At 44.1% G+C, this 21,354-nt stretch overlaps 2 protein-coding genes across 12 annotated transcripts in view; one reads left to right on the top strand and one right to left on the bottom strand.

Annotated features, from left to right (window-relative positions):
- Positions 1-11,819, bottom strand: part of DNAH3 (dynein axonemal heavy chain 3) — a 170,856-nt gene extending 159,037 nt beyond the window's left edge. For 4 of the 6 annotated variants that reach the window (XR_007147732.1, XM_047838154.1, XM_047838158.1 and 1 more), the window contains exons 1-4: positions 10,860-11,171; positions 5,836-6,239; positions 1,253-1,357; positions 496-718 (exon numbers count right to left, since the gene is read on the bottom strand). Coding sequence is in view for 5 of the 6 variants with exons in the window: in XM_047838154.1 (XP_047694110.1) it covers positions 496-718; positions 1,253-1,357; positions 5,836-5,874 (367 nt within the window). In the remaining variant the exon portion in view is untranslated. Of the gene's footprint in view, positions 1-495; positions 719-1,252; positions 1,358-5,835; positions 6,240-10,859; positions 11,172-11,749 lie in introns of those variants that run through there. The other 2 variants (XM_047838156.1, XM_047838155.1) reach the window with 2 other exon arrangements.
- The window catches only part of LDAF1 (lipid droplet assembly factor 1), a 19,470-nt gene continuing 9,380 nt past the window's right edge, over positions 11,265-21,354 (top strand). Inside the window, exons 1-2 of one of the 6 annotated variants that reach the window (XM_047838165.1) lie at positions 11,265-11,413; positions 13,994-14,193. In XM_047838165.1, coding sequence (XP_047694121.1) covers positions 14,098-14,193 — 96 coding nt within the window. In that variant the 5' untranslated portion in view covers positions 11,265-11,413; positions 13,994-14,097. Of the gene's footprint in view, positions 11,414-12,186; positions 12,317-12,395; positions 12,659-13,819; positions 13,848-13,974; positions 14,194-21,354 lie in introns of those variants that run through there. The other 5 variants (XM_047838167.1, XM_047838170.1, XM_047838168.1 and 2 more) reach the window with 5 other exon arrangements.

The raw sequence follows: 21,354 nt of genomic DNA, 5'->3' as shown, positions 1-21,354 counted from the left end.
GTGAACTGCCCTATGGAAAGACCCATGTGGCAGGAAACTGATGTCTATGACCAACAGCCAGCAAAAACCTGAGGAAATGAATGAGCTTGGGAGAGGATCCTTCCCTAAGTGCCCTTGATTGCATGCTTGTGAGAGACTCTGAGGCAGAACTATTCGGTTAAGCCATGCTCAGATTCTTGATCCATAGAAACTATGAGATAATAAGTGGTGGTTGTTTTAAACCATTAAGTTTTGGGAATAATTTGTTATTCAGGATTCAATAACACAAGTACGCAGAAAAGTGTTCGGCGTGTGGTGAATGTAAGGGACACGGCATACAGTAAATGTAATGCTAGATATTACAATCATTCCCATTTCATAGATGAAAAGACTGAGACCCTATGAGGTTATCCAAGGTTAGCTTCAGCAAGCAATGGAGCCAGAACTAGAACCCATGACTAAAAATCTCACTGCAAAGCCCCATTTGGATCTGGTATGGCACACTGCTACAATTACCTAATGGCAGCCCCTTTCTGGTCCTTTCCCTGGGGACATTGATAGTGACTGGCTGGTAAACCTTCAGCAGGTCCTTCAGCTTCAGGTCCTGGGCCATCAAGGAGTAGTTGTTGGCAATGGAGTCGCTGGGTCCACGGTAGTGGTGCTGCTCTTTGAAGGGTGCAGCCAGGGTCCACGATGTACGTTGCATCAAGGGGGGATAAAAGCTGTGCGACATGATGGTCTACAAGGAAAGAAATGCAGAGTATGACGAGGTGAAGGACATCTCTTGGAGGAGCTTAAGTTCCATTCACATGGAGACTCAAGAGAGTCCTGCATGCCCTACACTGTTTCTATTTCCTGCAAACTCAGCCATATGCTTCCTGGATGTTCACCAATTGCACTTCTCCAACCACCATGAGCATGATTTCTGATGTCAAGGACAAAAGCTGGCTTTCAATAAGCAGTATGTTTGTGCATCAGGTGATTTACTTCTATTGTCTTTATTCTTTATGGACATGGCTGTAAAGTAGAAATAATCATCCTTATATTTTTCACAACCGAAGATGCAGAAGTTCAGAAAGTCTCAATAATACAGCAGGGAAGTGAGAAGGCTGGATCCTAACTCACCTTTGTACTACTAGATAGCTCTTTCTACCCACACTACCACAGCCTTTTCTGGTGGCAGAAGTGACCAAAGCCATTGATCCCACTCGTCAAGCCTAGCTGTTTGTCTCCCACTAATATCAGTAGAATAGCAGCAGCCCAGTGAACATACCTGGTAGAGCGCAGATGGTTCCTCATTAGCAGAAGCAGGCAGAGGGGGCAGCTCTGGCCGCATCTGGGAGTGGCTCATGTGATGTATTGAGTCACTTTCAGGGATCTGTGGGAAATGGGAACAAAGCCGCTCTTCAGGAATCGGGAAAGATTTCCAAGCCTCTAGGTTGGCAAGGAGTAAAAAGATCCCTAAGATAAGTTTTAGGGACAGAGTTATGCCCACTAAACACCTTCTCACCCCCATCCATAGTGTAGGTTTCATTTTTAAATCAGTGATGTCTCTCCTCCAGCGTCTTCTCCTTGGCTACCCCTCAATGAGCAAATTTAGGGTAATATTTTTCCCCTGGGAAGACCCCAAATTCTGAGGGAAGTTACCCTATCCTGGGTTGTGATTAAAGGGGTTAACTTTAAACAAAAAATAGACCCTTGCACTTCACAAAAACACAATTCCAAATAGAAATTTGCTTATGTGGTGGCATTGTACTTTGTGTGTTTAACACACACACGAGCAACTCTCTGTTCTGCCTGCTTTGAAAAATAAAAAGAGTCACTTAAATAGTATGGGTGTCTGAGTCCACCATTCCATTCAGTGAGGGTGCACTTAGGGGTGAGCTTCAGGTAGGGGTGAACCTGTGGCTCCCATGGCCACTCTCAGTTCCCAAGTACCTCTTCTGAGCAGAGCTGAAAGTGACAGCAGTATTGAACAATTCTGTGTATGTTTCTGTCCTAGGACCCAGCCTCTATGTGCACGACAACTACTTATCTGGGGCTGTGACAGAGAAGGTACAATTTGTTCCAAAACTAAAGGAAAACTGTGGGTTGTACTTACTGAGACATGTTGCTGTATAGCATTTTAAAGATGGTCTAAGGGGCTTTCAAGGGCAATTTTGGCTCTCCATGATTTTTCACCTAAGGCAATGACCTTGGACTAAACTGTGTAAGACGAGACATTACTGGATTCATTTGATTTACTTGAATCAGCAAATTATGTCATGCAGGGGAACTGGCAGGGGGTAGCAGATAGGGAGTATATGAATAGGATGTCAGCCACCCTCACACCCTAACCAACTGCTCACTGATGACTCAACCTCATAAAATAACAATACCACTATAATTTTTTTTAAATTTTTTTAAACGTTTATTTATTTTTGAGACAGAGAGAGACAGAGCATGAGAGGGGCAGAGAGAGAGGGAGACACAGAATCAGAAGCTGGCTCCAGGCTCTGAGCCATCAGCTCAGAGCCCGACGCGGGGCTCGAACTCATCGACCGCGAGATCGTGACCTGAGCTGAAGTCGGATGCTTAACTGACTGAGCCACGCAGGCGCCCCACCACTATAATTATTCCAAATTATTATGTGCTAGGCACTGTACAACCTTATGAGAGGTTTTTTTTTCCTTATGAGAGTTTTTGATAACCATGTTTGACATGAAGAAACTAAAGCCCAGAGAATATAAGTAATGCATCCTGGCCACACACAGGTGCTTTTAAATACACATGACTCTGGGGGCATTTGGGTGGCTCAGTTGGTTAGGTGTTCGACTTTGGTTCAGGTCATGATCTCCCATTTTGTGAGTTCAAGCCCTGCATCAGGCTCTGTGCTCACAGCTCAGAGCCTGGAGCCTGCTTCAGATTCTGTGTCTCCCTTTCTCTTTGCTCCTACCCTGATCACGCTGTTTCTCTCTCTCTCTCTCTCTCTCTCACAAAAATATATAAACATTAAAAAAATTTTTAAATACACATGACTCTGCATCCCAACACATTGGAAACAGCGAGTACTGACAACATGGCAAATTACTTTAGGAAGGTGTTGATCTTAAAATTCAACAAAAACATGCAAACCCATAAATAAAGATGCACACCAAGCCTGAGATCTTTAAAAAACATACAACAGGCCCACTGGTCTAACGGCCTAATCTAGTTATTGTAAAAAATTGTGGCACATCACACTCACCAATAGAACTTTATTAAAAATAGGGATGCTTGGGCTACAACTTAAACGGGAGGAGTTTGAGACCTGCAGACTTTGCTGTTTTTAGAGAACTCAGTTTGTTGAGTTAAATAACCGTGTCTATCTCTCTTTTTTTTTTCAATGTTTATTTATTTTTGAGAGAGACAGCATGCAAGTCTGGGGATTTGCTCCCGGGGAGGAGCAGAAACAGAGAGCAAGAGACACAGAATAGGAAACAGGCTCCAGGCTCTGAGCGGTCAGCCCAGAGCCTGAGGTGGGGATTGAACCCACAAACCACAAGATCATGACCCAAGCCAAAGTCAGACATTTAACCAACTGAGCCACCCAGGCGCCCCTCTCTGTTCTTGACCTCAGTTTCAAGGACCTAAGAATTGATCAATTATCTCCAAGATGACTTTTCAGTACTGAAATTAGTATCAGATTTGCACTCATCAGGTGAACAAAAGGATAGAACTCCAGCATCAGCCTGAAAGGAACCTGGTCATCCAAACTGGGTACCACACCATCTGAGGTCGATTCTGACAGTGGTACTTTTAGCGCTATGAAGTAATTCATGATTTTCATCAGGATCCCAGATGTACAGCATATAATGATTGATAAGTTCTGGCTGCCTGTTTTTGTTTTTTGTTTTTTTGTCTTTGTAAGCAAGAAAGTTTTATGGTCACTGGAAATCTTTCCCTTGGCCTAATTTTAAATATGTTTCAAATAAAAATCTTCATTAAAAGAGCAACAAGCAAACACCACAAATTTCAGACATCTTGAGTAAGTTACAACAAAAATGGAAATGAGTAGTTAAACCAAAAAACCTTGAACTTTTACAGTCAAGTAGGACGTTAACATTATTCAGGAGGTGTCTTGCTTCTGCTCGTGGCTGGGGTAAACCTGATGTCATCTCTGACACCAATTGGTAAGTTATTCTCCCTACCAAAATTAGTAGGGCACAGCCCTAGTGGACAAAATCAGCTCTTCTCCAATTTCAGTCCGTGCTATACAGTCACCTGATCCCACCCAGTCCCTGGCTCCAGGAAGCACATGTGACATAGGTCAGGCTAATCAGGGTTCTCCACCCTCCTAGACACAGTGCTTGGCTCAGGGACAGGCATGTGACCTAAGCTGGGCTCATCAGCCTTTCCTGACAGTTTCACTAGACCTATTGAGAAAGAGGCACTCTCAATAAACATCTTTGCCTTATGTGGAAACAAAGCTTTCATTAGAATACAGCCAACATAGAAACAAGACTCCCAGAAGGCAAAAGATAGACTCCCAGTGACATCGGCTGGACTCCTGGATCCCATTTGGACTTCTCGGTTACTTGAGCCCAGAGATTCCCTTTTGGGTTTGAGCTAAATTATATTTATGCTCCTTCATACTCAGATGTTCATCCAAGGGGCAGACACAGAAGCAGCTGAATCATCATACAAAGACATAAGCCATTCTTGGGAAAATAAAGAAACTGAAACATTTTGCAAGAAGCAAGCCAATATTAAGAATTTTACAGCATATAATAGAAGCAGAACCTTTGGAGAACAAGTTAAAAATTTGAGCTTGTTCATAGGCACAGACTAAGACTTAGACACACAGAGCCAGAAATACGGAGAGCAGAAAACATCTCAGTGCATGGGACAGGGATACATGGAACACACACAGGATCACCAGATCTAGAAATCAATTCCAGAACAGAACATGACCATACCTAAGAATGCTCTGTGGCATCTTGAAGGAAAAAGAGATTGATTTTTGTAAGAACCACCTTCATTTCATAAAGTTTCAATTTAAAATGCTCCTCTGGTTTGGGGTGTCTGGGTAGCTCAGTCAGTTAAGCTCAGATCGTGATCTCACCACTTGTGAGTTCAAGGCCTGCGTCTGGCTCTGTGCTGACAGCTCAGAGCCTAGAGCCTGCTTTGGGTTGTGTCTCTCTCTTTCTCTTTCTCTCTCTACCCCTTCCTTGTTCATGCTCTGTCTCTCTCTCTCTCTCTCTCAAAAAACAAATAAACATGAAAATGCTCCTCTGGGCACTTTAGGGTATGGCAACCTAATGGATCTTGGCTTTGAACACCAAGATTCTGACATCTAGATGGAGTAACACTATCACTTTCAGATGGATGATTTCTGACTACACATCATGTTTGCATGTTCTTCTTGGAGGCCGATCTCAAAAGCTCACCTGCTATAGCAGAATCACTCAATTCTTAGTTAAAAATACAGATTCCGGGACCCCAATCAAGTCTTCTGGATCAGAACCTTTGGGAGTGAGGCCAAGTCTCTGTTTTCAAGATGCTCTCTAGTATATTCTGATGTACATCTGGGAACTGTTGGATGGAATATATGGTCTAAAGGCCTCGGGAAGAGAAGGGAAAGGAACAACAGGTATCTATTCCTGAAGTTTTCACAGCAAAACCTGAGGCTTTTAGTCCAAAAGCCTAATTCAGCAAAAAGCATATTTCAAAGGACAAAGCATAAAAATGTTAACACAGTTGCTCAGTCAAGGGGATCTAACATGGCAATTAGTCTATGATTGAAACATCCCATTCCTGCCCACTCCCAAATTCCCTACATGTTGAAAATACAGGTTTAAAAGAAAAAAAGAAATACACCTTAAAATTCACACCTACCTTCTGAGATGAGCAATCCACGTCACTCATGTTGTCCATTTTAGTTGGGTCTATTACAAAATGAATAAAGAGCTCTCAGTTTCTCTAGGGATGATCCTCTCGTACCAGTGGCTCTGAAATTCACACTTGCTTATAGCATAGTGAGGTGACACAGAAAATGGAACTTTCTAAATGTTCTGAAAGCTCTGTTCACAGAGCTGTCTCTCTGAGGTCATAGACTTTGGCCCCCTGAGGAGTTCTCTGGTAGAAGAAGAAAGAAAGAGAAGCTAGAGAATGAAGAAGGGAGAGCATTGGGGTTCTGCAGGGCTTTTCTGCTGTGGTTGCAATGCCTTCTGCTCTGGCCGCTCTTCCCTTCCACTGAGCAGCTCCTCTCTTAGAACTTTTCCAGGAACACACCGAGTTCACTGTAGAGGAAAAATGGAAGCAGAGTTACATGTTAATACAGATAAGAGGGAAGAAACACCTCCACTAAACAATACCCTAGCAACCTGAACTCTTCTCTCTCCTCCTCTCTGGGCTGTTTTAACATTGGAGGTGCCTGCACCCAGGCCTTGGGGCCGGTAACCAGGCTTCAGCGTCTGTTGCTAAGGAAGGAGGGGGCCTCAGCTGTGCCCAGATACAAGACTGGGCTTGACTCAGCTGGTGTCTCCCTTTGCTGGAGGCCTGGCTGGGCAGCAGAAATTGGTGGTGACAGGAAGATGGGAGGGTGTTTAGCAAAGATCCGGGAATGTAGAGATGAGTGGCAATAAAAGACTATGCCTTTGGTAAAGTCTAAATGCCTATAGCATGGTGGTTAAATTCTCAGGCTGGACCCAGCTGGGTTCAGATCCTGCCCTTCCCATTAATTAGCTTTGTGGCTTGACGAAGTTGCTTAATCTCTCTAAATGTCCTTCTTAAATGTAAAATGGCAACAAACGTGAGTACCTACCTCACAGGGTAGGTTGGAAGGTTTAATGAGATAATGTCTGTAAAGCAATCTGCACAGAGCAGGAGGATGACCAACTCATCCCAGTTTGCCTGTGACTTTCTGGGTTTTAACACTCCAAATCCTGTATCCGGGGAACCCCCGCAGTCCTAGGCAGGGGGATGGTTTGGTCACCTGATACAGGAGGCACTCTATAGATGTTGTGGCTAACATAATTCTTTTTTTTAAATATAATTCTTATTATAAACACAGAAACACACATACACATACTCACACACATGTATACTTGTGTACACAGGTTACAGTATTAGCTGCTGTCCAAACATTCAACGCACACATTATTTGGTCGCTTGAGTTCCCTCAAAACCAAGTTAGACTTATTGAGCTCTTTTGGGGTGCCATGCTTGCATATCTGTTATTTCATTCGATTTTCCCCAAAATGCCATGTTGTTCCCATTTTATGGAGGAGAAAACCAAAACTGAGAAAAATACATAACTTTCCCAAATTGATGCAACTCATAAGAGCTAATAGAAGTTGAAGCCTGTCCTTATGACTCCAGAGTCCATTGCTCTTTCCACAAAGGACCTATCCAGAAAACAAACATTTCTGAGATCCTACCAGCACAGCACCAAGTACTTCTGTTTCTCCTTTTTCTTACTTTTTTATTTTTTAAGTTTATTTATTTTTATTTTGAGAGAGGCAGAGTGCATGAGCAGGGGAGGGGCAGAGAGGGGGAGAGAGAGACTCCCAAACAGGCTCTGTACTGTCAGCCCTGATCCAAGATCAAGAGTCAGATGTTTAACCAACTAAGCCACCCAGGCACCCCTCTCCATACTTTGAAAATAACCTTGTGCTTCCCCATCTCTTTTATTTCTACTCTCTACCATCAGACATATATGTAGAGTCTGCTTTTAGGCAAACAATCTTGAGCAATGGAATGCAGAAAGGGCTCACAGCGACCTCCTGGCTGAATATAGACAAGACCATCAGGGGACTCACCTCAAAACATCCATAGGCCCTAACTAACCAATGGGTTACTTACAACCAGGCACAGTTACCATAAAGTCTCCCTTTTTTCCATACATCCCCATTCCTCCTCACATTTCCCTTTTAAAAATAGCCCCCACCCACTGCCTCTCCTTTGCTGTCCTGCCCCTCCCAACTTCCCTTGAGGTGTATTTGGTAAACTTCTAGCTTCCTTGTTCTGCCTCAGGTGAATCCTTCACTGCCCTTGCCACTGTTTTCCACCTGATCGTTACCCCACAACTGGGGGCCCCCATCTTCTGGACAGACACGACATTTAGATAACACAATATATACAATTTCAAATAGTATCTGGAATAAATGAACTAGTGACAGGGTTTGAAACTTTGGTTTAGACAGAAATGGGGTTATTACCAGGCCTCCTATAATGGGGCATGAAACCCAATGTCACACAAAAACCAGTGGCTGTAGCCCAACAAAGTGAAACAGTAGAAAGAGACTGGTATGGTGCTAATAAGCCCCATGACCCTGTGGATGAGGAGGAGACATGCCTCCATCTGAAAGTTAGTGAACTCTAAGTCTACCTGTGTTCAAAAACATCAAAACAATGATTATGACTTCCATGTATTGAGCTATACTATCTGCTAGCACTGTGCTAAGCATCATCTTTCCAAATCTTCTCAACAACCCAGAAAATAAATACAATTATTATCCCAAGTTTTATGGCTGAGGAAACAGACACAGGCAGGTTAAATCACTCAGCTAGGTTGGTGGCAAAGTTGGGACTTGAACCTGACTATGGAATCTGTTCCCTAGCTTTAACCAAAAACCTACGTGTGGTCTGTTAACGTAGAAAATAAGTAAATAGGGCGCCTGGGTAGCTCAGTCCGTTAAGTGTCTGACTTCAGCTGAGGTCATGATCTCACTGTTCAGTTCCTGAGTTTGAGTCCCAGGTCAGACACTGTGCTGCCAGCTCAGAGCCTGGAGCCTGCTTCAGATTGTGTGTCTCCCTCTCTCTCTGTCTCTCCCCTGCTCATGCTGTTTCTCTCTCTCTCAAAAATAAACATTTAAAAATTAAAAAAATAAAATAAAATATCTACTAAGGAGAATGAAAATGCCATCTCCCCCCAACACACTCCCCAGCCACCTCATCTGCACCAGAATTGTCTGACTTAATCTTCTGTCTGATAAGTCCCAAGAGGGACGCAGGCTTCAAATCCCTCAATCCCTCAACTCTAAGTACACAGGGTTGCCAGATGTAACACAGGATGCCCAATAAAATTAGAATTGCAGATAAACAACAAATAATTTTTTTAGCATAAGTTTACCCCATTCGGTATTTGGGACATAATTATGTTAAAAAGTTATCTGTTGTTCACTTGAAATTCACTCTGAACTGGGTGTCCTGGATTTTTATTTGCTAAATCTGGCAATACAGGGAGAAGAGGTCAGTTAGAGTCTGGTTTGTCCCCATCTCTGTGATATAAACAGCTTAGGATCTCAATGTGTTGTGGGGAAATTTTCAGACATTTCTTATTCAGAGCCCAGGGCTCCTGGCAGATCTTTCCTAAGACCTGAAATGGTTGCTCACCCAGAGTAAGTAATCTCTGAAAAGCACAGAAGAGGCTGCATATGGATATATCTTATTGACCCATCAATGGTCATCATGAGCCTAGTCCTGATGCTATGGAGAGGGCTAAGATCCTAGTCATCAGAGTATACATAACATGGTGCAGAAGGCAGCCAAAGCACAAGGATAAAACAAAACCTGGCTGTCCCTACAATGACAGAGGTGGAGGAGGGGGAAGTAAAGGATTCACAAAGACGCCCCTAGATGGCACTCCTGAACAATCCCACGGAGGACCCAGTTCAACTTTCGAAAGGAAATAAGAATGATGGTTGTAATGTTTTATTCTAAAGGAAAAAACCCCACAACCTTTTCTTAGATGGGGCACCCATCATACTGCAGCAAATCAAAGTGCATGAAGCCACACAGGATTGCCTGAAACTTAAGGATTTAGGGACACTTATCCCTACCATTAGCTCCTCTTTTCTTGGCTGTTGTGGAGGTAGAGCAGGATTCCTTAGCTTTTTTTTTTTTTTTTAAGTTTATTTACTTTGAGAGAGAAAGAGAGAGAGAGTGAGCAGGGGAGGGGCAGAGAGGGAGGGGGAGAGAGAATCCAAGCAGGCCCAGCACTGTCAGTGCAGAACCTGATGCGGGGCTCAGACTTACAAATTATGATATGAGATCATGACCTGCTTAACCAACTGAGCCACCAAGGCGCCCCCTTTAGCTTCTTTTTATTCTTACTAACCCCAAGCTTATGTCTTTATCCACCAGCCTGTTTATTTCTAGAAACATTAGTTGGTAAAAGACTGTGCCATCCAATCTTTTTGAGTCTCTTTTATACTCCAGATAGGTATTAACTTCTTTATAGCTATTATTGCACATGTCCTCACTAAAACCCTGTGACTGTCATCCAGGTCACAGAAGAAAGTTTGGTCAACATAGGTCCCTGGATGGAAAGTGCCTGAAAACTATGTAGTAGCAGGCCAATGCACGGGCCTATCATTTTACAGACAAAGCCCAGGCTTAGAGAGGTAACTCACCAAGGTCACACAGTAAGCCATGAGATCAGAGCCCAGAACTGTTGGGATCCCCCTCCCCCAGCCATGGTGTTTACGGATACACTCAACCCTCAATCGCAGTGGGTCTCAGCTGGGACGATTGTGCCCCTTCACAGAACCTGTGGCAATGTTTGGGGACATTTTTTGGTTGTCACAACTGGGAGGAGAGGGATTACTACTGGCATCTAGTGGGTAGAGGCCAGGAATGCTGCTAAACATTCTACAATTCACAGCCCCTTAATACAGAATTTTCCCACCTACTAAGTCAATATTGCTGCCATTGAGAAACCCTGCTCTATGGGTTTGGGGCCAGGGAACGTGTCTGGCTCTGATGTAGAACTGAGGGACTTAGGTTTAGACTTTTTCATCCATAAAAAAAAAAAAAAAAAAAAAACAGATAATAGCTGAACTCATCTTTAAGGATCCCGCGGGTTCGTGACTTCTGCATGAAAAGTAATGGCTAACACCTTCCAGTAAAGGCCATACCTCATTGTTGGGTGTCCTGAACTCCAGGAATGCTTCCAGAAGAGTTGGTAGAGGTGTAGGCATTTAGGCAGGGGAAGCCCTAAGACTCTACACAAACCCGTGCTCAGAGGCCAGCCCACCTGTGTTGGCGGTGGCATGGGCACTCTCACCTCAAGCCAAGGGTGGGGGACGGGCAATTCCTTTTGGGCCTCAGTTTCCTCATCTGTAAAGCTCTCAGGGCCTGTTGGGATGGCTCCAAAACGCTGAGGCAGAGAGCACGCTCGGCGGAGCGTGGTGCGCGAGGCCAGCGCGCGCCTTTGCTGGCTCCGGCTCCCTCCGGCAGCAGGCGGGAAGAGCCGAGCAGAGCGAAGTTGGGGTAGAAGTCGGCAACCGAGGGGCGGGGGAAGGGGCGGGGCGACGGCGGAGAAGGGGCGGGACGCGGCGCAGGGAGGTGGCCGGCCGGGACTGGGCAGGAAGCCGGCCGCAGCTCCCGCCAGTGCCGAAGAGCCTTCCTTCCTCCTCCTCCTTTACCTTTCCGCCTTTCCCATCTCCCTCAGCTCCGGTCGCAGACACCGGTAAGTGTAGCCGCCGGGCCTTGGTGAGAGCTCGAAGCTTGGGTGGTAGGATACAGCATGCCTGGGCTGGCTAGACCCCCTCGCGGGGAAGGGCAAATGAGAAGGCAGTGGGTGCCTTGCGGTGTGGTCCCCTGTCCGCTGTTTAGTGAAAAGGGACGTCTTACCCCTTCGAAGCCTTAAAACGGGCTTGGAGTGCACACACACCCTCACATCCACCACTAGATTTGATAGCAGGCTTGCCAGTCCCATCCCACCCCCGAAACCCTGCCCCTTGGGGAAACCTGGCTGGGGAGTCTCTAAACCCTTTCCGCAGGATTATTGAAAATGGGTGCCCACCTTCTCAAGGGGTCCCTCCTCTCTACCAAGGGACCCTCTCCCTTGTCACTGCAGAGAGGGGAGCTCCAAGTAACAAAGGTGTATTCTTTCCCCCCAAATTAATGACAAGAGTACTCCACTCGCCCCTGAACTTCCCTTTCTCAGCCTCCGTGCTCTCTCGTAGGCGGACCACCCTCTCCACCTGCATCCCTGCCGCTTCCCCCAATGCCCATGGATCCCTAGAAGCAGGGCGCCTCCTCCCCCTCGCGGCTTCGAAGGCTGAGAGACTTGGAAGCTGATGGGGAAGCGGCCTGGGTAGGCCCGAGGCGCCCCGCATTCCTTTTCCCCAAAAAGAGATGCGCTGCCGCCTTGCCCTTCTAGCTGGAACGCTCCGGGTGGCCGTTAGCCCCGGGAGGGGCGGGAGTGGAAGAGCCGTGGCTGGGGGAGGGGGACGGGAAGGTTGGTTAGTGATCTCTTTGGTCAGCCGGGAAGGCGGAGAAGGCAGGTAATTTATGGGCTGCGCAGGGTTAAGAGATTGCCGCCTTCGGTTTGGAAACTTCTAAGTGCCTGGGGAGACCCCTCCGTAGAGTGAGTGATTAGGCAGTCTGGGGATTGGAAGCCAGGTGGATGTATTTCACGGCAATGGCCCACGGCCTTCTACCCACGCTGGTTCCCATCGGACTTCCCTAACCGGTCTGGGTGGCCCTTGGGTTCCCTAAGGCCTCTGGAGACCAGTAAGGGGAGCTGGGCTTGTTTCTGCCCGCTGCAGAGATGAGATTAGGGGAGCTGAGTCCTGGGAACATCCCAAATCCAAAATCTGGTCGAGTAGCAGCTTCAAAGACAGAATATGGCTGTAGAGGGGTTAGTCCTTTACTGTGCAAAGCGTTCCTGTTTCACAAACGGGGTTGTAGCAGAAGCACTCTAGCTGGGGTAATTAAAATGGACTTTAATTTTCATTCTAGGCCCTAGTGGTATTAGTAAGTAACCCCTCCCCCCTTAACTCACATAATTACCATGTGGTATAGTCAATATGGTAAACAAATGTCGGCATCACTCAGTTAATTTTGGCCACTGTGACAGGATCTTTGAGGCTTTTTTACTATCAGTAGCAAGAGGTCATTTGTAAGGAAGAAATTGTGTCCAGCCCTCCAGTTTTGGAAAATACAAAATAAGAACAATATGTTTTTTGTATGAAAATCCAGTAAGGGTTAAAAAAAATAGATATCTAATTGAACACATTGGTTTTATAAGTTATATGTGATTAGGACAGTCCTGGAAATTAAAGGCTGTTGAGTCAGGGAGTATATTGTAGCTAGGTTTCCCCTTGAGGCACCTCTTGTTAGGAGATTTACAAGTAAATAGAGAATGATTTATGATGCTGTGTAATTGGGAGCCAACCTGTTAATGTGGGTAGTGAATAAAGTGACCACCATCATTGCTTAAGAAAAGCTTTCTGGGGGGAAAAAGGCAATGGGACTTAAAATAGTGTTTCACCTTTCACCTTTCTTTGCAGCAGTTTGTCGGGCTAAAAAAAATAAACGTAAGCCCCCAGAGATAATATCATTAATATTTTGGTATTATATGATACATATCCTTCTAGGTCTTTTATTTTACTATGGAATATAGACGTAAAATACTAAGGTTTATGTAACAGTATGGGATATCTTGTAATTTTTTACTTATTACCATGGATGTATTTTCATATCACTAAATGTCCATATTATCATTATTTAAAATGTTTATTTGTTTATTTTGAAGGGGGTGGAGAGGGGTAGGGAGAGAGAATCCCAAGCAGGCTTTGTGCTGACAATACAGAGCCAGATGCAGCGCTGGATCTCACAAATTGTGAGATCATGACCTGAGCCAAAAGCAAGATTCAGACATTTAACTGACTAAACCACCCAGGCACCCCTTCACATTATCATTTTAACAAGTAACGAATACTCCATTTTATGAATTTGTCATTATTTAACCAATTTCTTACAGTTGGCTTCTTTCCAATGTTTTGCTGCTTATTACATACTATAAATACGATTGCACTGCACATCCTTTTTGTATGTTTTGATATATCTATTTGATTATCTCCTTCAGATTCTGGAAAATGAATTGTTGGAAGAAGGTGTGTGCACTTAGAAATTTTGATACATACGGCCAAGCTACCCTCCACCTGCACACCTACCATCAATGAGTGAGGATAGTAGAAGCTTTTGTTGAACTGGCTAGGTGAATACTACTAATGGTTTAAGTTACTTCCTGTTTCACCAGTGACAGCAAGAGACAGGGTGACATGAGAGATTCGACTGCACCCTGCCCTGGACAGCTTACAGATAGAAGAATTAACCCGTAAAGAGACTGAAGTGGGTTTCAGGATGGCAAAAGAAGACCTCCCGAGTACCTCAAAGGACTTGCAGGAACTGCAGAGGAAGCTGTCTTTGCTGATTGAGTCTATCCAGAATAACTCAAAGGTCAGTTTCCAATCAGGATATGTAATGGAAAAATCCCAAAATAACACCAGCTTGAACAGCATAGAAGGTTATTTCTGTCTGAGGTAGAAGGAATTTGGAGTAGGTCAGGAATCTTTCTAATTCACCACTCTGACATGCCTAAATTGTGATCTTCAAACTCATTGTCCAAGATGGCTGCTAAAGTATCAGCCACTGTATTCACATTTCAGGCTATAGGATGGAGGAGGGAAGGGGAGAAAGACTTGCAAGCCACTTCTAATTTAAAGGGCCTTCCTAGAAGTCACACACAGGCAGCACTTCCAATTATATCTCATAGAACAAAATTTAGTTGCAGGTCTCCCCTAGGGGTAAATGCAGTTCTTTAGATATAGAGGGTGGCTCTCAGTCTTTGCCACAGATACCTTCCTGTTTTGTTTTGTTGTTAATTTTGCCCTGTTATCCTGAGACTGAGGGGCTAAAGCCTACTTTAAGATTTGAGTCCAGTTTTCCACTAGAAACCCAGTGTCCAATAGAAGTATGATAGAAGCCACATATGTAATTTACAATTTTCTAGTAGCCACATTTAAAAAGTAAAAAGTAGGTGAAATTAATTTTGATGTATTTAGTCTAATATATCTAAATATTTCAATAATCATTATAAAAAATTATTAATGAAAAAAGTCATTGAAACGTTCTACATTATTTTGTAGTAAGTCTTCAAACTCCAGTGTGTATTTTACGCTTAATGGCACATCTCCATTTGAATTAGCCACTTTTCAGATGTTCAGTACCCATTCAATGGCAGTGGGACTTGAGATGGTATATTCTGCTTTCTTGAATTTTTATCTTTCTTGCCTTCTTCTGTGTGTCACTCAGCATTTTGTCCGGAAAAAAAAATAACAGCTCTCAGAGATAATATTAACATTGTGTTGTATTTCCCTCCAGACTTTTTTTTTCCCATGCAGTATACCCATAAGGTACATAACATATATGTAACGAAATGAACTAGTTTGTGATCTGTTTTTTGTATTAGACAGTACAATTCCCCTAGGGTCTATTTGGAGAGCTACCACTTTGTAGTCTAGAGCAATATACTCCGGAGCGATCTTTCCTGGACTCATCCCAAAATGCCTCTGGCCCTCTTGGTGGATTTACCAAGCTATTTTTAAATTGGCCAAGCAGCTTTCTAGTCAGCAGGATGAGACTCTTGTTACTAAAAGTTAGCTTAGTAGGAAAGGTCCTTGTGCTCATCTTCATGTGCATTTGATTCTCATTAGATGTGTTAGTTAAGTTCTATGAGGTCACCTCAAACAATGAATTCGCAATTTCTCCAGGGGAACTACAGGATTAGGCTCTGGCAAATGTATGGTCACAATATACTCATCAATTGATAAATACATAAACTATTGCATGTGTATTTTTGTTTGAAGGTTACTTATATATATATTGTTCATTCGTTAACATTAAACTCATGGCCAATAGCACTAGAAATCTTGCCTGAACAAAGTATTTTCTCTTAAGGCACATCACAGCCTTCTTACACTTAAGAACGCTAGACAGTATTTCTGCCATTTTGAATGGTGAAATTACCAACAAAAAACAAAAATGTAAGAAAAGGTATTACAGAACCTTCCATCAGATTGACATAAGCATAATTTATAGAAACATCTACTTGTTTGGAGCATATTTAGATGATTTATTTCTCCCAAATAAGTTTTAGCCTTTCCTCAGAGTTAATCAGCCCTTTAAATTCCAGAAAAGAATAGATTGGCTTCTACACAGAGTATTTGTGAAACAACTCCCATCATTTCTTCTAGGAAGCCTCTGGAATGTCAAGTCTTTGTTGTCTTACTTTTAGGCTGAGAGAGTCAGAAACCTGCTCAAAATAGCTTAAGCAAATGAGTAGTGAGGCATGCTGGGACTTTGGAAATGGGAGGCTATCTTAGAAGCCAAGGGCAGGGAAGTGAATCAGGATCTGGCAGGTCACTGGGGTTAGAGGTAACTCTCAACATCTTCTCTTGGGCCATGTTGCTCATGTTGCTTCCAGTTACCGTTTTTCCTTGTGCATCACCTTCATTCTCCTCTCTCTACAGCCTGGCTTTCTTGACTCTTCCATTCACATGGGCCAGTGTGACTCCCCAGGCTGGTACCTTCAACTCCCTATGTCTCCCTCCCTGAAGCCCTTTAGGAGCCTTCTCTGGGAATGTCTGATTCCTAGGATCAGGCTTGACCAAGTCACCTGTGGCCAGGTTGGTGACAGCTGGGCAGGGGCTTCTCATTTCGTGGAGAGAAACATGGCTCCAGGGGCCTACCCTATTGTGGGAAGGGACAGTGTTCAGAGAGGTGGGAAGAGAGAAGGAACATGGGCTGGGCAGATGCCCCCTGATGGCATTTTCACTTGTGGATTACCTATGACTAACTAGTTTTGCTCCCATGCTGGCCCACAAGGGATGTTTTTGAACTAACCTCTGAATCACGTACCAGTGGGCACCCAGGGACCGCGGTCTGGGAGAAACTGTTACCCAGCACCTTGGAGTTGTCTTTACCACTGGTTTTATTTATTTATTTTTAGTATGAAATTTATTGTCAAATTGGTTTCCATACAACACCCAGTGCTCATCCCAAAAGGTGCCCTCCTCAATGCCCATCACCCACTTTCCCCTCCCTCCCACCCCCCATCAACCCTCAGTTTATTCTCAGTTTTTAAGAGTCTCTTATGGTTTGGCTCCCTCCCTCTCTAACTTTATTTTTTCCTTCCCCTTCCCCTTGGTCTTCTGTTAAGTTTCTCAGATCTCACATATGAGTGAAAACATGTGGTACCTGTCTTTCTCTGTATGACCTATTTCACTTAGCATCACACTCTCCAGTTCCATCCACATTGCTACAAAAGGCCATATTTCATTCTTTCTCATTGCCAAGTAGTATTCCATTGTGTATATAAACCACAATTTCTTTATCCATTCATCAGTTAATGGACATTTAGGCTCTTTCCATAATTTGGCTATTGTTGAAAGTGCTGCTATAAACATTGGGGTACAAGTGCCCCTATGCATCAGCACTCCTGTATCCCTTGGGTAAATTCCTAGCAATGCTATTGCTGGGTCATAGGGTAGATCTATTTTTAATTTTTGGAGGAATCTCCACACTGTTTTCCAGAGTGGCTGCACCAGTTTGCATTCCCACCAACAGTGCAAGAGGGTTCCCGTTTCTCCACATCCTCTCCCGCATCTATAGTCTCCTGATTTGTTCATTTTAGCCAGTCTGACTGGGGTGAGGTGGTATCTGAGCATGGTTTTGATTTGTATTTCCCTGATGAGGAGTGACGTTGAGCATCTTTTCATGTGCCTGTTGGCCATTGGGATGTCTTCTTTAGAGAAGTGTCTATTCATGTTTTCTGCCCATTTCTTCACTGGATTATTTGGTTTTCAGGTGTGGAGTTTGGTGAGTTCTTTATAGATTTTGGATACCAGCACTTTACCAGTGGTTTTAAATAATCCGATGCCTTTGTCCTCCTTCTCTCTGGTAGCAAGGGACACTGATTGTCTTTTGCATTCTGACACCAGGGAATTGGCCTGTCTCCTAAACAGTTCCATATGGAGCCTTCATGTCCTTAAATACTGGCCACATCACCCCTACTTTGGAACCTGCCATACTCAGGCAGGTTTAAAATAAATTGTGTGCAGTTTAAAATAAATTTCCTTTGACCTTGGGCAACTTGCTTAGGGTCTTTGAATCTCCATCACCTCTTCTCTAAAATAAGCAATGCCAGGCTCATTGGTTTGTTGTGAGGTGATCTCAGAAGCTGTTTAGAAAAGCTGTGGCACAGAGCCTGGCACATAACAGTGCTAGTCTGTCCAGCCTGGCATTCCTGAGTTCTTCAGCACAGCACCCTCCCTGTAAAATCCAGGTTGGATGACATGTGCCTGCTTCCAGGATAGGGATGGAAAATTGCAGTTCATGTTACTGAATAATAAGCTGTCCCACTTTCCATCCTCCCATTGTATCCCCCTCTATTGCCATGAGAATGAGAAGTTAATTGCTATGTTCCAATTCCCTGGATTTAAATAAAGTTCCTCCTTACCTGCCTGTGAGTGTCTTAGGGGGAAATAAATGAGGAAATACATTGAAAGCACTTAAAACCGTGCTTGGTGCCTGAGTGTTTCATCAATGTTCTCTATTATTTTTTTTTATTTCCTTTTTTTATTTTAGAGAGAGAGTGAGTGGGGGAGAGGGGCAGAGGAAGAGAGAGAGTATCCTAAGCAGGCTCAGCAGGACCCCTTTGCAGGGCTTGATCCCACAATCCTGAGATCATGACTTGAGCTGAAATCAAGAGTTGGATGCTCAACTGACTGAGCTGCCCAGGTGCCCCTCTATTATTATTAGGTGTAACTGAATCATATCCTCCTCTTCTATGACAGACTGGCCTAAGTAGGGCCGTACTTCTTAGGGGAAGACAATTGCTGGGCTTAACTGCATCTTAAAATGGTCTCTCTGCATATGTGAATGATTCTGTTTGTTGGTTACAGGGCCCAGACTCAGAAGAGGCTAAGAAAAAAATAGATTCTTTTAGGGTCTGGAAGAATAGTCCTACTTTTCTCCTTTTGGATCCCCAGGCCAAACTGTCCCCAAGTCCTATTGATTTTTCTTTTGTCATTCCACTTTCATATTGCCATCAGCCTAGATTTGCCCATCAGTGTCTCTTGCCTGATTTCAGGCGAATTCTCATAATTGCCTTTTGCACATGACTGCCAGGTTCATATATCTTAAATTAGTACTTTCATGATATCATAGTCCTGCTCAAATGCCAGCAGTTTGCCTCCTGTTTTTTTTCTAGATAAAGTTTAAACAAGTGCTTTACAGTGGAAGTACTGTGCAATGTGTGTATAGAGTTTTAAATTTGCTAGTAGTCCTATTAAAAAGCATGAAATGTGAAATTACTTTCAATAATATATTTTATATAACCCAAAATATCCAAAACAATATCATTTCAATATGTAATAATATAAAAAATTAGTGGCGAAATAGTCTACATTTTTTTAAGTTTATTTTTTATTTTAGAGAGAGAGCCAGCGTGAGCAAGGAAGGGGGGCCGAGGGGGAGAGAGAGAGAGAGAGAGGGAGGGAGGGAGAGAGGGAGGGAGGGAGAGGAAGAGAGAGAGATCTCAAGCAGGCTCCACGCTTAGCATGGAGCCCGACTCAGGGCTGGATCCCACAGCCATGAGATCCTGACCTGACCTGAGCTGGAACCAAGAGTTGACACTCAACTGACTGAGCCACCCAGCCACCCCAGTCTACATTTTTAAATATACTTAGTGCACATCTCAATTCAGGTACTAAATATCCATTGAAAATACTTGATCTCAGGGCGCCTGTGTGGCTCAGTCAGTTGAGCGTCCGACTTCGACTCAGGTCATGATCTCACACCCTGTGAGTTTGAGCCCCGCATCAGGCTCTGTGCTGACAGCTCAGAGCCTGGGGCCTGCTTCGGATTCTGTGTCTTCCTCTCTCTCTGCCCCTCCCCTGTTCATGCTCTGTCTCTCTCTCTCTGTCAAAAATAAATAAACATTAAAAAAAAAGAAAATACTTGATCTCTTCAGATTTCATGAAATTTACATTTGAAAATTTATTTGAAACCTACCTGACCTATTTGAAATGTAATTAAAAATATTCCTGTGACTGAAGCATATATCCATTTTTAAATTTAAGTTAAACTAAGTTAAAAACCTAGTTCATCAGCCATATTTCAAGTCTTCAGTGGCCACATGGGGCTACTGTGCTGGATGGTCCAGGTGTAAACTCATGAGCCTGGCATTCAGGTGTTCCAGCCTCATCTCCCCACTGTGGTTACCGGGTCTCTTGATTATAAGGGTCAGAGAGAACAGTTCAGTCTGTCAGAGGATGCCTTGGGTGGTTGGAGGAGTTAATAAGAATGTATGTGGACTAAAGCTGGAAAGCAATCAGGACTTAAGACAGATCCAGGGACCAGCCCCACTCCCGTGACCCGTTCTCTCACCTTCAGCTGACTTAACAGGAGAATCTCATTGGGTTCTGATTATGTGAGCTCGCATTCCTACTATAGTCACCTCTGGCTAGAGAAGTTGAATAGCCAAATCTGGTAGCTTTTCTCAGGAGGAGCTAGAGGCAGTATAGCTAGTGGGCATTGTACCATTTTTGTGGCCTGACAGGAAGTGAAGTTGTTCATGCCTGGAGAGTTCTAAGGAGGCAGTGCTGAAGCCCCAAGACCAAGGGCAGTGGCTTCTTGGAACAACAGCCTTTTCTGGTTAAGCAGCATGAGCACTGTATTTTGATCACTATCAACTTCAACTGCAAAACCCAATTGCCTTCTAGCTTGCCTCCAGATCCCCACTATTGGAGTCATTAAGAGGTACGTGTGTTTTGTGTAGTGGCATCCATGATCACTGTAGCTTGAATTTCCTCTTCATTTCAGCTGCTGGCCTGTAAGGCACTGAGGAGTGAGACCTGGGAAGGACCAGTTTTGATGGGGAAAAGTTCTTGATGGAACATTGTAAGGGAACTGGAACCAACATGTCAGTAGTGAGGAGAGAGACAGCATGGGGCTTAAGAAGAGGGGCGAAGCCCATCCTTGTGGGGTTGTCTAGGGCCAGTTCTCTATTAAAGTGGCCCTTCCCCATTGAGCCAGATCCAAAAAAACCCTTTTGCCTGGTGAAGGAAGTTAGCTTGTTTATTAACACAGCATAAGCTTGCAGGTGTCATCGGACTATGTCCTGACTGTGGTATCCAAGTTGATGACATAAAAGCATTTTTTCCTAACAAGGTGAAGCCATTGCACGCATTAGACATTCAGAATGAAGAGATTCAGCTTTGGATGCCTAGATTTTGCCACTTGGAAACCGCGTGACTCTAGGCAAATGCCATTGCTTCTCAGACTTTAATGTGCGTACAAGTCACCTGGGATCTCATTAAAAATCAACATCTGGGGGATGGGGGCGCCTGGGTGGCCCAGTCGGTTAGGCATCCATCTTCACCTCAGGTCATGATCTCACAGTTCCTGAGTTCAAGCTCTGCATCAGGCTTTCTGCTGTCAGCGCAGAACCCACTTTGGATCCTCTATCTCCCTCTCTCTCTGCCCTCATCTGCTCATTCTCTCTCTCTCTCTCTCTCTCTCTCTCTCTCTCTCTCTCTCACACACACTCAAAAATAA

Source organism: Prionailurus viverrinus, chromosome E3, assembly GCF_022837055.1.
Source record: "Prionailurus viverrinus isolate Anna chromosome E3, UM_Priviv_1.0, whole genome shotgun sequence".
Lineage (NCBI taxonomy): Eukaryota > Metazoa > Chordata > Mammalia > Carnivora > Felidae > Prionailurus > Prionailurus viverrinus.
The sequence above is the reverse complement of the archived record's forward strand: the minus strand, read 5'-3'. Positions and strand labels throughout refer to the sequence as shown.